The 17,634-nt window shown below is 48.6% G+C and overlaps 1 protein-coding gene across 1 annotated transcript in view; it reads right to left on the minus strand.

Annotated features, from left to right (window-relative positions):
* Window positions 1-17,634, minus strand: part of alpk3a (alpha-kinase 3a) — a gene marked incomplete at both ends in the record, with an annotated part of 40,803 nt that overhangs the window by 4,052 nt on the left and 19,117 nt on the right. Inside the window, 7 exons of the mRNA XM_084335222.1 lie at window positions 387-475; window positions 1,220-1,494; window positions 10,769-10,804; window positions 10,902-11,029; window positions 11,672-11,819; window positions 12,210-12,489; window positions 13,657-15,939. Of these exons, the coding sequence (XP_084191348.1) occupies window positions 387-475; window positions 1,220-1,494; window positions 10,769-10,804; window positions 10,902-11,029; window positions 11,672-11,819; window positions 12,210-12,489; window positions 13,657-15,939 (3,239 nt within the window). The remainder of the gene's footprint in view (window positions 1-386; window positions 476-1,219; window positions 1,495-10,768; window positions 10,805-10,901; window positions 11,030-11,671; window positions 11,820-12,209; window positions 12,490-13,656; window positions 15,940-17,634) is intronic.

A 17,634-nucleotide genomic window follows, 5' to 3' on the forward strand; every position in this document is an offset into this window, starting at 1 on the left:
AAAAGAAGAAATTCACACAAAAACAATATGGTTTCTGCACTTTGTGTTTGAAACCCTAACCAGAGAACAAGCATGTTCTCAAAGCAGTTCAGTTCACTGTGGCTGTTCTGGGATCAGTTGTGTTACTTACTCTAGCACCAGGCCAAAGCAGTTCAGTTCACTGTGGCTGTTCTGGGATCAGTTGTGTTACTTACTCTAGCACCAGGCCAAAGCAGTTCCGTTCACTGTGGCTGTTCTGGGATCAGTTGTGTTACTTACTCTAGCACCAGGCCAAAGCAGTTCAGTTCACTGTGGCTGTTCTGGGATCAGTTGTGTTACTTACTCTAGCACCAGGCCAAAGCAGTTCAGTTCACTGTGGCTGTTCTGGGATCAGTTGTGTTACTTACTCTAGCACCAGGCCAAAGTTGTCAATAGCCCTCGCTTCTGCGGTGAAGATTTTACAGTACTCCCGAATCATGTTTTGGACTTTGCACTCCTGGCAAAACAAAAGGGGTTGGAAATAATGTAAATATACAAAAGCAAAGACCCAAAACAACTCACCACGGCTCAGCTGGATGCTTCCTGTGCATCAACAGAGGACATTGTCAAAGTATTACATCACAACCTGCTTAATGGCTTGGTGTTAAACAAATCTGTTTATTCAAGTATGACAAAGTACACCTGCCTCTGTGTTGCAACACTGTAAAATATACTGTATATAATATACATATATCCATCCATCTGTCTGAATATACATGTATATAATCCTTCTATATACCTACTTATACACCTGCATATAACCCATATAACTGTATGATAGCATGTACAATAATGCTGTATATACCGTATATATATTTATTCTTACTGTATATCATATACTGTATACATATCCCTTACCTACTCTTACTAGTTAGGCTGCTGGCCAGTATGACTTACTACCATAGTGTCTTTAGTCTGTATCACTGTACATATTAATACTACAACTCTGTACTCTGTAACTCTGATTAGCACTCTCTACTCAGTAGTACTGATGTATATATTTTATACCCAGTTTAATCACCTGTATATTGTATATTACTATTGCACTTTACTGTTATATTTGCACTGGATGCCAAACTCCTTTTCGTCGTACTGTACTTGTGCTGTATGATGACAATACATTTTAATCAAATCTAATCTAAGATAAAAAGAGGTCTCCCGCAGCGTTGCATTGAAAACGTGCAATGGAACCACTACTCACTTGCTTGGTGATTTCAAGGTTTCTCTCTGTGAGGTTACTCTCCGCTTTGGTCCCGTAAGCGATGGGGTTTTTAATCTTCATGATGCATGTGGCTCCGGACTCATAGACGGGGTCCAGCCCGTAGATGACCTTGACCCTGCTGGCCTTGTGTGAGCAGCCCTCCCCGAGGTGCGAATGCTCCGTGATGACGCGGCCAAAGAACTTTTCGCCCCAGCAGCCGGTGTTTGCCAGGCCTTTGGAGAACAGCAGCGGGGTCATCTCTATTTCCTCCCCGACTATAAGGGACAGAGAGAAATGTACAGCCCCCAGATTAACAATATTTACATTTACATTTAGTAATTTAGCTGATGCTTTTATCCAACGCGATTTACAGATTGTGAACAAGGTCACCAGGAAGGGTACCTTGTACCTTGTCCTTTATACCGGCAGCCATCAGGCTCTACAACAAAGGGCTTGGGCGGTCTGCTGCCAGAACTATCACTGCCACAACTCGGGACTTGAGAACTCACATCACCATACTGACTATCTTGTATTTTGCACTAGAGACTAATATCACTGGACTCTCATCACTGGACTATCTTGTGTTTGTACTTTTTTTTTATATATTATATTGTATTTATATCTATACTTTAAGTGTACCTATAATGTATATAGGAGTGTGAAGCTAAAGGCACTAAAAACAAGATTACAAACATCACAAAACAAACTGGTCAGACTACTGCTTGACCTTACTCCTAAAACCCACCTCACCCCTGCCCATTTTGACAACCTAGGATGGCGTAGGTCTAGAGTAGACGACAGAGTACAGCAACTTGCAATGGGCCTGGTCTACAAGATACACTACACCACTAAGGTACCCATGTACATGTCGAAATACTTCCCAAAGGTCAGTGAATACCACGACCACAACACCAGAGGGAGTTCCACAAATCATGTTCAACCCAGATTCGGCACAAACAAGGGTCTAAACACGTTTCGCAATTATGCCACATCAATGTGGAACACCCAGCCGTAAAATAAATGTGAATCCCTACCCACCTTCAAAACCGCTCTTTGAGAGCACCTACGGGAGGCTGCAATTCTAAACTGGCCCCCGTAAATGTCCAAACCCCTAATCCCACCCACCCACCCCCTTCTAATGTACAGTTTCCTCCCCCTCGTATGTATATATTTTCTGTTAGGATCTCTGTTTAACAGTACTGTATATTTGCATATCTTGTATGTCACAAATGTAACAGTACTGTATACCTGTATGTCATAAATGTCATGATATATATCTGTATGTTGCGTATGTCATTAATGTCATTATGAATTGAAAATGGGGGACCCTGATGTAAACAAGACGAAAGTCTTTCTCTGGTCTGCATCCCCTTAACAATTCTTTCTGTGTGGAGTTTGCATGTTCTCCCCGTGCTCGCAAGGGTTTCCCCCCCGATAAGATAAACCCAATGGAAAAACATGCACAACAATAGATCGCTAACGCTGTGGCGTCCTTGACGAAGACGGACAGGAGCACTTGGATTGGTCCCCTGGCGCGGCTCACGTTGACGCCTGTCTGCTCCCGGCTGCCCTTGGGGGGGAAGGACGACGGGATGGGTTAATCGCAGATACGAATTGCATGCATGCATCGCATGTGTGCCGATTGATGACCTCTGAGCAGGTCCTAAATTATTATTATTATTATTATTGTGTGAATTGAGCCGTACTGTATTGTACTCATTCTGCAATATGTTAATAAAGTTTTCAATCAATCAATCAAAAGCATCCCCCACCCTGTATCCCCCCCCCATGCTGCTTTGACACCCGAATTTCCCCAAGGGGATCAATAAAGGATCATCTTATCTTATCTTACATCTCTGGCAGCTAAGGGTCAGTGGCATTGTTCATTCCCCAAGGGGATCATTGGAATATCTTATCTTATATTATCAAATAGTATCAAGCTTGAGTGTTACACTAGGGCCGATTTCGTTTTCAGTTTTCAGTTTCAGTTTCGTTTTTCAGAACGCTACGTAATGGCAGGCAAGTTAGACATCGTTTTGTCTCCTGACCACAGAGTGATGTATATACATGTCGTACAATGCCAAAGCAGTAGGTGGCGATGTAGTTCAAACATGAAGGCCATTTTCAACCAATCAGAAAGGTTGAACGAGTCACTCCACATCCTGCTCAAAATCTCAGAAAAGCCACTATCTTTATACCTCGCATGAGCCATTTAGCTACATAGCATTTATTTTTCTGCAAGAAATAAAGTGCAATAAACAAAAACAGATACATTCACTGTGTGTTCTGCCTCATTTGTTGATGATTTGTTGATGAAACAAAACTAACATAAACACAATTGACCACCAAGAGTGGATTTTAGTCTCACAAAAATATCGCAGATTTTGTTAGCTTACGTGCTAACGTGATTGGGATATGCCATTATAACAGTATAGCATTGTGGCTAGCAGGGTAGTAACGTTAATGCTAGCAGAATGAATGGATGTAAACTGTATTTAACAGATTGCAGAATGGGTACAATACAATACGGCCCAATACAAACAATTGTTATGGGAATGCAAACTGTTGCTTGGACTGGGCTCTTTTCTTGACAACACGTTGGTAGCCGCAGCTACTTGGGACATCTCTGCTGTAAACACTGGAAATAACTAATGGACGGAGTCGAGGTCCAGCCAGGGTAGAATTTGGCGTCGGTCTCTTCTGCGCATGGGCATTGGGCAGAACGGCTCCGTATCCGGCTTGCGCAAATTACATGGCACCATTGTCGGCGAGTTTCGGCGAGTTTTGAAAACGAAAACACCCTTTCAGCGTTGCCACTAGAAAAACGTGTTTTCCTGCCAAAACTGTGTTTCTTTTTAACTTGGACATGCAAACGTAATCATTCGGAAATAGAACGTTGCTGTTATATAGCATACGGTCGTCGCGCCTCGCTCCTGCCATTATGAGATAACTCTTATCTCCTAGCACCTACTGTGCTCATGAACAAACAATTTGCACCCATGCACCTGACCAGGCCACGCCCCAGCGTCCTCCTATAAGACGCCGGACATGGTCACACTCTACCTTCCTCTTTTTTGTTTCCAACATGGACGCTGCAGTGCACTCCATGAACTAGTTATGAAATGCTGAGAGAAATTACACAATATTGGGTTTTCGCCGGAGATTCACCAGCCCCTGGAATCTTCTCGGCACATCCTAACAGCGCATCAGGACTGTCTTGGGGTTTCCTCGTCTCGTGACAGCGGATCGAGGGACGTCGCGTGGCGGCTAGCTGTCGGGCTAGGTCGCGCACAGGTGGTGGGGGAGGTGTTCAGTGGGGGAGCTTTTTTCACCCAGTGTGATGTCAGCTTCCCCCGTATCAAACCGGCCCTTTCTGTCGGGGTTCCCCCTTGGGTGCGATTGCCTTGTTGGTAGTGTCAGGGTGCGGTATCCCAGCTCCACGAGACGCCCTGCTCGCGCGGTTGGCGAGTCCTGGGTTGGCAACGCAAAGTGGGACCGGGCCGCCTATCTACGGTTTCTGGCAGACCAGCGCCAAGTGGCGGCGGCTGCGCTTGGGATTATCATCACATATGGCTACAGCCATATGTCGCGGTGGATGGAGAGAACGCTGAGGCGGAGACTTGTGTTTACACCACCCCACCCGTTTTCAGGTTTGGTACATACCCTATTGTCGGGGTCAACAGCAGTGACAGCTCTGACCAACGCGATCCAATCTCTGTGGGCGAAGCAAGCCATCGTCGTGGTCCCAAAGGAGGACGCGATGCATGGCGTTTCCTCCCGGTATTCTCTGGTGCCCGAGAAATCGGGGGGGGGGGTGTGTCAGACCCATACTGGACCTGTCCCATGGAAGGTTCTCCTCCATAGACCTGTAGGATGCGTATTCGCATCCCGATCTTCCATCCTAGGGCTTACCTACGCTTCTTTTGCAGGGCTTAGCGTACGAGTACCAGAGGCTGCCGTTCGGCTACTCTCTGGCTCCCTGCATCTTCACCAAGTGCGTGGAGACCGCGCTGGGGCCTCTGCGTCATCGGGGGTTACGAATTGTATTCTGCCCTGGACAACGTTCTGGTCCTTGGCCGGTCAGGGTAGATCGCCAGGTCTCATACGAGGCAGGTGGTGTCTCACCAGCTGTTTTGCTGTAGACTGGAAGTAGAGTTCTCCTCTTCCCAGTCAACGGGTGGAGTTCTCGGTGTGCTCGGGAGGTTCCGTCCTAGGATGGTTACGGCGCTGTCCGTGATGCGCCTGCTGCTGGGGTCCCTCTTGGCCTCCTCTTCATGAGGAGGATGCAGAGGTGGTTTTTTCCAGTATGGAAATGGACCCGGTGTGAGACATATGGAAGCGGCTGAAGGTTCCCATGTCAGTACTGGGGGACCTCGTCTTCTGGGGAGTGTCTGGTGCCCTCACCTGCGGGGTCCCCTTGGGCAGCAGGCTATCACACGTCACGGTCTTCACCGACGCCTCCCTCATGGGATGGGGAGGGGGGACGTGTCGGACCAACGCAGTAGGGGGCAGCTGCCATGCTGCCCGGTCTGCGCTACATTCAATGTGTTGGGATTGAAGGCAGTCCTTCTGTTCCTCAAACGGCTCGACCACCTTGTGGTGGGCAAGCGTGTTTTGGTCAGGATGGACAACACGATGTCAGCGTCGTATATTGTCAGACAGGGAGGAGTGCGCTCCCCCTGTCTGCACCGGGCGGCGGTCGGGCTCTGGCTATGGGCGTTCTCCATCTGCTCTGCCTGAGGGCTCTCCACATCCCCGACAGGGTGAATGTGGGTGCAGGTGTGATGTTGCGGGCGGTCCTCACCCTGACGAGTGGGGACTACTCAGGACTACGCAGGTCTGGGACCGATTCCGTGGCCGTCCGGGATTCTGTACGCTTTCCCCCCCCTTACACCTGATAGCTCAGCTGTTGGGGCGGGTATGTCGGGAGCGCGGGACTTGGCCCTGGTCGTGCCGGAGCTCAGCTGTGTGGTCCCCGGCCCTGATTCAGCTCTTGGTGGCCCCGCCGTGGCCTGTTCCGTGGTCACCGCGGGCCCTCTCTCAGGCATGCGTAACTCTGTTCTGCCTTCCTGTTCTGGGGCAGCCTCTAGGCTTGGCTGCTGACAGTGTGAATCTGGTGGGGATGCGTCTTGACTATTCTGTGGTTAATGCTATCCGGTACGCGCATGCTCCGTCCTCTACCGCGGCTTACGCTGGGGAGTGGCGTATGGTCGAGTGTGGGGGCGGAACGTTGTTCAGCCACCCTCTCGTGGGACGTTCTTGCTTGGCGCTCTGCGTCTCAAGCCTGTGGAACGTTCTCTGTCTCCGAGTGGGACCTCCAACTGGTCCTGGGCCGGTTGTCGGAGGCCCCGTTTGAGCCTCTTGAGCAGGCGCCATTGGATCTGCTGTGTTGAAGACCGTGTTCTTTTTGGCCATCACCTCCGCTAAACGCGTGGGTGAGCTGTGTGCTCTCTCGGTCTATTCGGGCCAATAGCCGTGCGACTCTGAGGCCTAATCCAGTCTTCGTGCCAAAGAATATCCGGAGCTCTTTTCGCTTCAGGGATATTGTGATTCAGGCGTTTCATCAGCCTCCTCACGCTAGTGGGTTAGAGGCGAGCCTTCATCTGTCGTGTCCTGTCCGTGGTTCAAGTCAAGTCAAGTCAAGTCAAGAGTTTTAATTGTCACGGCATACAGGTATACAATGAAATGCGGGTGGTCTTGCCCGCAACGATGTGCAATACAGTGGTACATATAATAGAATCAAAAGAAGAAACAACATTGTGCAGTAACAGGTAGCAGGTAACATGGAGTGACATCTCGGTATCTGTACATAGTTATTTACAGCGCATGTGTGACATGCTAGTTAGCTTTGGTAGTGCAATACACTGTTCCTGTTATTCTAATTTAAAGTGTCCTTTCCTTTGGCCATAAGTGTGCGTGTGTGCGACATGAGTGTGTGCCCGCTCATGTTAAAGTGTTAAGTGGCTGCTCGTGTGTGAGCGTGCACAGTGTGCGTGTCGTGTGTGTGTTCATGTGTGCTTGTGTGTGGACAGTTCAATGTTCTGAGCACTCAATGTACATTGTTCATGGCTCTGATGGCCTGGGGGAAGAAGCTGAGCCTAAGCCGCTCTGTCCTAGTAGCTGGGATTTGCAGGCGTCTGCCTGACCTCAGCAGCTGAAACAGGCTGTTATTGTTATTGGTTGGGGGTTTGCCTCAGTTGGACGCAGGATCTCAGGGCTGCCGATCAACTGTTGTTTGTTACGGTGGCCCTCGCGCAGGTAAGGCACTGTCCAAGCAGCGCCTGTCACATTGGTTGTGTGAGGGCATTGCCCTTTGCTACACGTTGGCTGGACAGGTCCCCCCTGGGGGTGTCAGGGCGCACTCCACTCGTGGAGTGGCGGCTTCTGCCGCCTTGTTAGGGGGGGCCTCGGTGGAGGACATCTGTGCTGCGGCCTCCTGGTCCTCCCCGGGTCCCTTCGTTAAGTTTACCTCATGGACATGACAGGCGGTTCTGAGGTCTGGGACCTCCCCTGCGTCCCGCCAGTCGGTGGGCTAGCAGGAGTGTGTGGGTGTGTGCCACGGGGTGCTGTGTCACACGTGGTCCCGCCTGTACTGTGCGTTTTTAGGGGTCCCTGGTTCCCTCTTTTTGCGCACTTTGGTGGAGTTGACTGCCTCCCCCCCTTCGTTAGGACGGGCGGGTGGACGGGACTCCCCTCCTCCCTGGTAGTGGGGCTTACGGGCCCTCAGGGGGTACACTTGTCGGGTCACACGTCTGCTCTGCCCCATATCTCATAATGGCAGGAGCGAGACGCGATGACCAGTATGCTATATAACGAAAGGTTATCCTATAACCTAGTTATATGAATACTGGCAGAGCGTCTCGCTCTCAGCGCCCTGAGGTCCCTTGGTTGGGTTTTCAATGTTGGAAACCTTTTTTTTTTCTTTTTTTTTTGGAAGGTATAGTGTGACCATGTCCGGCGTCTTATAGGAGGACGCTGGGGCGTGGCCTGGTCAGGTGCATGGGTGCAAATTGTTTGTTCATGAGCACAGTAGGTGCTAGTAGATAAGCGTTATCTCATAATGGCAGGAGCGAGACGCTCTGCCAGTATTCATATAACTAGGTTATAGGATAGCCTTTCGTTTTACACCAGTGTAACCATGGTCGTATAGACATACTGTATTAGCATGATAGGTAGTAGTATAAGTATAGTAGCATAGTATACTATACTATCACTTCTCTTGTCAGTCCCTGCATTGGCTTTGTGGCCCTTGAGTTTTTCATGTTTCTTTAACTGTTGTATACCGTGGAGTGTGTATATATATATATATATATTTTTTTTTATCCACTTTTTCTCCAATTTTTTCTATATTTTCTCCCATCCCAATTTCGTATAATCCAATTCAACCCTCCCCTGTCACGAACGCTGTTTCTTGCCTCCCACAAGCCGGCTGCAATGTGGACTAAGTCATACATAGCACAAGTCCCCTCCGGTACTTGAGGTAACAGCAGTCGCATCTTTTCACCTGCGCAGCTCGATCTCTCAGTGGCGAGGAGTAACGCGTGGGAGGCTCACGCTGCCCCCGACACTTCCTGATTCTACTGCGCAGGCGCACCAACCGACCTGTAGGAGTCGCTGTCCACCACGCCCGATCCCCACCCATCAGTTTCCCACCCCCTAATACGGCCAATGTGTATTAGTATGAACGACCAGCTAAACTGAAAGCAATGTGGAGCGCTGGGCTCGAACAGGCAAGCCCAGCGTCTCCGTCATTCGTGGCGAATGCCTTGCCCACTACGCCACGTAGCCGCCATTATATATATATAATATATATATATATATATATATATATATATATATATATATATATATATATATATATATATATATATATATATATATATATATATATATATATATATATATATATATATATATATATACATACATACATACAGGTGCAGCTCAATGAATTAGAATATTGTGGAAAAGTTCATTTATTTCAGTGATTAAATTCAAAAAGCGAAACTCTCATAGATTATAGATTCATTACACACAAAGTGAAATATTTCAAGCCTTTATTTGTTTTAATTTACATGTTTATATTACATAAGTCCAATAAAAATAATATATATATTTTTTTAATATAGAAATGTCAGCCTACTGAAAAGTATGTTCACTCAGTACTTAGTTGGGGCTCCTTGTGCACAAATTACTGCATCAATGCGGCAAAATAAATGGACTTTTCCATGATATTCTAATTAATTGAGCTGCACCTGTGTGTGTCTGTACCAGTGGAGGTTATTGCATGACAACTAGTGAGGCAGTACTTCACTAGTATTTTACAGACAAAAATATATATTACTATTAATATACATATACATATATATATTTTTTTTTATTATTATTTTATTTAATCTTTTTATTATTATTATAATGTTTTTATTAGAAATGTTTTCCTCTGTGAACAATGCCAGTGAATTTGAACAAAATCAATGCCAGCGAATTTTTTTTTTTTCAAAAATGTCCAAGTGACAGCTCTGAGCTCTCTGACCTGACTGCAGTAATGGCCAGCTGTCAATCACTTACTGCAAAAAAAGTTGCACAGGTTGGGCTTAAGAATATAATTATCCAATCAAAATAGGCTATTTGAGTTTAAAAAAGCCGGGTAGTGAGATGGAGCGCACTTGATTGATTGGCGTTCCACATTGTCTGTCAACCCTTGAAATCCAATCAGAGATTGGCCCCAGCTAAACCTACGGACCTGCAGCTAGACCCTATTGACTGTGGCGTCCAATAACCATCTAATGTTCTAGATTTTTCTGTCATCATCTCACCACTGAGACTGACTGTGTGCAATTTGCCTTGAAAGAGACTGACATCGAGAATAAGATCTATATTCAATTGTTCATCAACTTATTGTGCATTGTTTGATGATATATATTTTTTTCTATCTCAGTTGAAGTAGTGTAGTTGACGTGGACGTGCCGGCTTGGACTGTCTGTAAGCTAACTTGTTGTAGCTAACGTAGCTAAAGTGCTACCACCGCAGCTACCAGGGTGGAGTGTTTTGTTACCTGCCCAAGAGGGCTTACCGGAGGGCTACCACCGCAGCTACCAGGGTGGAGTGTTTTGTTACCTGCCCAAGAGGGCTTACCGGAGGGCTACCACCGCAGCTACCAGGGTGGAGTGTTTTGTTACCTGCCCAAGAGGGCTTACCGGAGGGCTACCACTGCAGCTACCAGGGTGGAGTGTTTTGTTACCTGCCCAAGAGGGCTTACCGGAGGGCTACCACCGCAGCTACCAGGGTGGAGTGTTTTGTTACCTGCCCAAGAGGGCTTACCGGAGGGCTACCACCGCAGCTACCAGGGTGGAGTGTTTTGTTACCTTTTTACATATCTGTAGATACTATATGTACATATCCTAACCTACTCTTACTATGCTGCTGCCCCCCCCCCTTCATATTAGCAACCTCTGTGTAGTTGCATTGAGAACTCATCACTCTCATCTAAAATAAAATGGGGCTGATATAATACAAACAGTATCTCCGTGCCCGGGAGACGTACTGTACCTTCCAACTCGTCTTTTAGAAGGATCCCGGACAGAACTGTAAAATAGAAAATGTCCAGATTGTCAGATATGAATGATCACGTGGGTTGATCATAATTCAGAGTTCAATTATGATTTTGACAGGTATGGTTTACCGTCTATGCTGAGGAGGTAGTCGGTGGAGTCAGTCCCAAATTCGTTCTTGATGGTGCAGCCGTACACCCCGCAGTCCTCAGTCGACGCTTGGACAATAGCCAACGCCATCTGGCTTTCATCTCCCCCGCTGGAGGAGGAGGAGGAGGAGGAGAAGAAGAAGAAGAAGAAGAAGAAGAAGAAGAAGAAGAAGAAGAAGAAGAAGAAGAAGAAGAAGAAGAAGATACCCACAAGCTCACCTCAGTCGTTTCCTACTTCAACGTTGGCCCACTAGAGGGCAGTGTGGGACAGACTGTAGAGACGCGTGAGTGTGTGAGGAAGTATTCTGCTGACACAGCAGCCATTAGCACAAATATAGACTTTAATGCCCCCCGGCGATGGCGAAATAGTGTCTCTGTCTGGCCACGGCTTCACCTCTCTGTGTCACAGCTGTGGGGTTCATAGTCACATGAGCGGGCCAGCCCAGCACCACAGTGAGAACGAGGGAAGGACACCGGTGTGGGATGCACTCTGTGGCCCAGTTAAAGCCTAGCTCATCCTCACAACATTATTGTTTCATATTTAGAACCCATCTATCTTAACCAGTCACGCCGTGTGTGTCTGTGTGTGTGTGTGTGTGTGTGTGTGTGTGTGTGTGTGTGTGTGTGTGTGTGTGTGTGTGTGTGCGTGCGTGATAGTGGATTACATCAGATTGAACATAAATGTATTTTCTACGGTCAGGCTGTATTACAGACTAGTCATCCTAATGTTGTGGGATTAGCTGAGGATTTACCTTCTTTTCACCTCCAATATCTCCTCTTCATCCCTGAACCACTTGATGCTGGAGTCGCTGAGCACGTTAAAGAACTGGCACCACAGCTTCAGGTGTCCTGAGGTGTCTGGGAAGGGCTCTCCCCTGATCTTACGGATAACCTGAGGAGCTGGTGGTGGTGGGCGAGAGAGAGAGAGAGTGGGAGAGAGAGAGAGAGAGAGAGAGAGAGAGAGAGAGAGAGAGAGAGAGAGAGAGAGAGAGAGAGAGAGAGAGAGAGAGGGGCCCAGCAGGGAGCACAAGGTAAATATATACTGTAATGGAGCTTGGACACTTTCTAACGTTTCCACGTCCTAACGTTTCCACTTCCTCAAGCTCCAGTGGCCTACTTGTTAGCGATTCACGCCTTTGAACTTTGACAGGACACCACCTTTACAACTTCAAGATGACTTGTGAGACAAACTTAGTCAATGGTAAAAATAATAATAATAAGGTCAAGGTTGAATGTATGAAACCTCAGATAACCACGACACAGATTTAGAATTCACGATGTCTGCTTTACCTTTGAATGGGTCCAGCTTCTCCTTCTCAGCAGGCTTCTCCTCGGGCTTGGTGCTGGCTGAGTCCTCTGTGGAGGTCTCCTCCACAATTTTGGGCACGTCCAGAGTGACCTTTCTGCGGCTCAGCAGAGGCGAGCGTTTCTCCATCGCTGGGGTCTGTACAGTGGGGGGTTGCAGCAGAGTGGCCCTTCGAGCCTGGCTGGGTGACATGACGGGTTTCTCCTGCCTCTCTTCTGGTGGGGTCTGTACAGTAGGGGGTTGCAGCAGAGCGGCCCTTCGAGCCTGGCTGGGTGACATGACGGGTTTCTCCTGCCTCTCCTCTGGTGGGGTCTGTTGCATCGTGGGGGGTTGGAGCAGAGCGGCCCTTCGAGCCTGGCTGGGTGACATGACAGGTTTCTCCTGCCTCTCCTCTGGTGGGGTCTGTTGTATCGTGTGGGGTTGGAGCAGAGCGGCCCTTCGAGCCTGGCTGGGTGACATGAAGGGGTTCTCCTGCCTCTCCTCTGGTGGGGTCTGTTGTATCGTGGGGGGTTGGAGCAGAGTGGCCCTTCGAGTCTGGCTGGGTGACATGACGGGTTTCTCCTGCCTCTCCTCTGGTGTAGTCTGTACGGTGGGGGGTTGGAGTAGCACAGCCCTTCGAGCCTGGCTGGGTGACATGACGGGTTTCTCCTGCCTCTCCTCTGGTGGGGTCTGTTGTATCGTGGGGGGTTGGAGCAGAGCGGCCCTTCGAGCCTGGCTGGGTGACATGACAGGTTTCTCCTGCCTCTCCTCTGGTGGGGTCTGTTGTATCGTGGGGGGTTGGAGCAGAGCGGCCCTTCGAGCCTGGCTGGGTGACATGACAGGTTTCTCCTGCCTCTCCTCTGGTGGGGTCTGTTGTATCGTGGGGGGTTGGAGCAGAGCGGCCCTCCGAGCCTGGCTGGGTGACATGAAGGGGTTCTCCTGCCTCTCCCCTGGAGGGGACTGTTGTCCAGCAGGGCCCTGTAGCAATGCTGCCCTCCGAGCCTGGCTGGGTGACATGAAGGGGTTCTCCTGCCTCTCCCCTGGAGGGGACTGTTGTCCAGCAGGGCCCTGTAGCAATGCTGCCCTCCGAGCCTGGCTGGGTGACATGAAGGGGTTCTCCTGCCTCTCCCCTGGAGGGGACTGTTGTCCAGCAGGGCCCTGTAGCAATGCTGCCCTCCGAGCCTGGCTGGGTGACATGAAGGGGTTCTCCTGCCTCTCCCCTGGAGGGGACTGTTGTCCAGCAGGGCCCTGTAGCAATGCTGCCCTCCGAGCCTGGCTGGGTGACATGAAGGGGTTCTCCTGCCTCTCCCCTGGAGGGGACTGTTGTCCAGCAGGGCCCTGTAGCAATGCTGCCCTCCGAGCCTGGCTGGGTGACATAAAGGGGTTCTCCTGCCTCTCCCCTGGAGGGGACTGTTGTCCAGCAGGGCCCTGTAGCAATGCTGCCCTCCGAGCCTGGCTGGGTGACATGAAGGGGTTCTCCTTCTTCCCTTGGATGTCCAGGGCCCCAGTGCCAACACCCGCTCCCTCTCCCTCCTCTGCTTTAACTTTGGGGATAAAGATCTTACGGCGAGCCCCAGAGGCCAATTCCTCAGGCGTGGCAGAACGGATAAGCGAGAGACTGTCTTTCCGTTTCAGACGAGGGCTGCTCTCACAAGAGAGAGAGGACGTCGGTGTCGATCCTCCACTCAGTTCGTCCCCTGTCTTGTCGCTCTGGGAGTCACCCACGGTGATAGCAGGAACAGCCATCGCAGTGTCCGATCCAGGAGCGGCTTTAGACAGGAACCTGCGGAGACTGCCTGGACTCATTGCAGGAGATGTAGGGGGTTTAACGCCCAATGAAATGGAGGTTTTGTCTCTTTGGAGTCCCTCAACAGTTATATCAGACTCTTTGATCGGTTTCACCTTTTCAGCTTCAGTAATAGTGATTTCTTCAGTCGGTTTACCCAATGAGAGCGCATCTGTGGTTATCTCAGGCGTTCTATTTAACATAGAGGGGTTGCTGTCTGTAATATTGTGCCTCAGTGCTTCTGGGTTCTGGGTTCCCCTCAGCATGGCAACTAACGGTTCTGTTTCTTTTTGAGTCGGCAGTTCGATTTCAGGGGGGCTATCGTCACAGATGATCGAGATGGGTGGCACCACAAACAAAGGCACTTCCTGTGCTTCATCGAGCTGTGGTGTATCTATGACAAGGGGCTTTACAAATACACGAACATCCTCCTTGAGTTTGTTATCATCAGCGCAGGAAACATCTATAATAGGAACCGATGCATAGCTCGTCCGCGGGGCCTGCGGGGCCCGTCGTCGGGTGGTTTGCTTATTCGGCTGCTCTCCACTACGTGTTACCGTCTTGTCATCTGGTTGCGCAATGTCCTGTACTTGCTCTGTCGGCGGAAGGATCTCTCCGTTCTGCACCCCTCTCCGTGGGAGTGTGAAGCCTCCAGTCACCGGAGAGATTGCCACGCCGTGGTATGAGAGCATCTCTTCCGGCACCTCGATTGCGTCACCCCTCTGCAAAATGGGAGGCTCTGATTTTGGTTTGAGTGCAGAGATAGCTAGAGGCCGCACAGGCTCTATATCAGGTTCCATGATTTCAATTTTTGGTATTATCATTTGTTCATTCACCCTTGGAATCTGTTTTTCTGGAACATTCTGTATTGTCCCACCCATGTTGAAGATACCCGTATCTGGGTTTGGCTTTTTAGCGGGTTCCCTACACACACTGACACGGCACCCCTCACACTGTGTCTCTGAGCGGCTCTTTGATTCATCGACTGCTGTTGTCACCAGAGCCTGGCTCTTTTCCTCTGTTTTAAACTCTCTCTCTGCACTAAGGGTCGACGCCTCGTTCCCCTCCGAGGTCTCTGTCCCGTCTCCGGTGCTCTCTAAGCTTTCAACCGCCTGCTCTTGTGTTTTCAGTTCTTCAGGTGAACTGACTTCTATGTTTTCCTGAACAGAAGAAGCAAACGCCACTTGTAACACACCTCCCATTCCCTGTCCTTCCAGAGATTCCTCTTTTGTGTCGAGATCACGGCCCTCTGCGCTTCCCGCCACCATGGGACTGCATTCTTGTGTTATTTTTAGGCCATCCTTCTCTAAATTCTCTGGGACAAGAGCGGCAGACGACTCCACATTTCTCTCCCGAAGACAAGGAGTCGACTTTGCCTCTGTCTTTAAACGACTTCCCTCTTTGTGATCCGTTACCACGGCGTCTTCATCCATTATTAAAATAACGGGCACCTGTTTTGGTGTTTTAGAATCACATGTTTCTATTCTCCCTTCCAAAGAAGGTGTTTCTAATTCGGTGACCCTATTTATATCTGTCTGAGGATGTGTCTCTGATTTCACTTCAGCTTTCTCCCTCCTCCCCAGGTAATCAGGAGAGTTATTCTCTTGTATCTCAATGTCTCTTTCGTTGCCCGTCTCGCCAATATGCGCGTCTTTCCCTCGCAAAGTTTTAGTTGTTACACCGTTGAAGCCCTCGTCCTCTATTGCTGAGACAACGCTAAGAGGGGGAATCGGGCCACCGCTCAGACCGGTGAAGATGGCTGTCGGGGCTTCCCCACTGGCGACTCGGCTCTGTGGCGAGCCAGATTGATTGTGTATGAGCGAAGGCTGCGTGTCATCTGTTGCGGCCTGGTGTTCTGGCTCTGGCAAGACCACCAGCGCACTCCGCTCTTTCTGGGGCACAGCGACCGCTCGAGTATCAGCCACCAACTGAGAGTCTTCTTCTGCAACCTTGGGGGCGAAAAAACAAAGAAAAGATTTTAGTGCTAGATTGCATTCACACCTCACCTCATTCTCACGCGCACACGCGCGCACACGCGCACACACACACACACACACACACACACACACACACACACACACACACACACACACACACACACACACACACACACACACACACACACACACACACACACACACACACACACACACACACACACACACACACACACACACACACACACACACACACACACACACACACTCATTGTGTTTGTATTCACTAATAAACTCCATGAATTAAAATCAACAATTAACTGCATACAAGTTAAACACATTTTCTTGTTTAATCACACTGCGTAAGGGACGTCACCTGAATTGTCAGGGGGGTTGGAGGTACTGTTTGACCGGTTCTATGAAAACTGGGGAATTCCCACATGCTTAAAACAGGTGTGCTGCTTACTGAACGCTGACCGATTGAGCTTGTATCTCTTGGCAGGGGACCACGGAGTCATTCCACAGATATGACTAACTCTCCGAGTTATCTGCGGTGCACATGTTCCCGAAAAAAATAAACTGTGTTGAGAAGGAGGGACATATCTGACTTCAGGGCTTAAACGGTATAGCAACGTTCTTCTGCAGTAGTCATACGTCATACTCGGTGCCGGTGGGTCGACGTGGAACCTGAAGACCCAGTCGGGTTGAATGTTGATGTGAATATATAAAGGTATATTTTGGAGCATCGTGCGTAGGTTCTACATAATTTTTCGTCTTCAGAAATAACATACAGTAGCAACAATGATGTAACTGAGAAAATCTTCATATTTATATTTACTGCATATATACAGTATATATCCATATCTGTCTGAATATACCGGCATACAATCCTTCTATATACACCTGCATATAACGCATATAATTCTGTATGATGGCATGTACAATAATGCTGTATATACCGTATTTCTTACCGTATATATATATATATATATATTATATACGTATATATTAGAGCTGGGCTGTTAACGGCGTTAACGTGCTGCGTTAACGTGATACTAGTATCACGCGATAATATAATTGACACAGTTCATATAAAAAAAAGAAAAAAGAAAAAAAAACTCCCCCCCCCCCCTTTTCCCCCCCCTTTATTTACCCAGGGTAGGTTCGCTGAGCACAGATGCTCTTTTTCAGGAACGCCCTGCTTCACATTCACACAGTTCCATTCACACCTGGGAGCTGCCCAGTACAACCACAGTTGACACCATTGGCCACTGAGCAACTCCACTGGAGCAGTTGATTTGCATTGGCAGGGTTTGGCCCTGTCTGGCACCCAACGGGAAAAATATTATAGGCACTATAAGTAGACACTACATAAAACAAGCTGGTCTGCCTGAGTGACTGGTGGAAGAAGGAGAAATAGAGATTGGACTGATTGAGTCAAGCCATGTCACATAGTTCAAGTTTGAAATGCTTCTTTCTGTTTTGCTCCTGAGAGTGTGCTAGATACTGTACTGTACTGGTAATATTATTTATTTGTGTTAACTTCTGAATAAAACAACTTATTAAACACAAGTACATCTTATTGAACATTATTTTGATATTTCATTACCAATTATCATAGCAAAACAGCTTTTTCAAACAGTCTGTAATGCATTTTGGAAACGGGAGATGGGCTCATGGTGTAATGGGCCACCTGGCCTGAGAAAC

Source organism: Notolepis coatsorum (assembly GCF_963971535.1).
Source record: "Notolepis coatsorum genome assembly, chromosome: 18".
NCBI lineage: Eukaryota > Metazoa > Chordata > Actinopteri > Aulopiformes > Paralepididae > Notolepis > Notolepis coatsorum.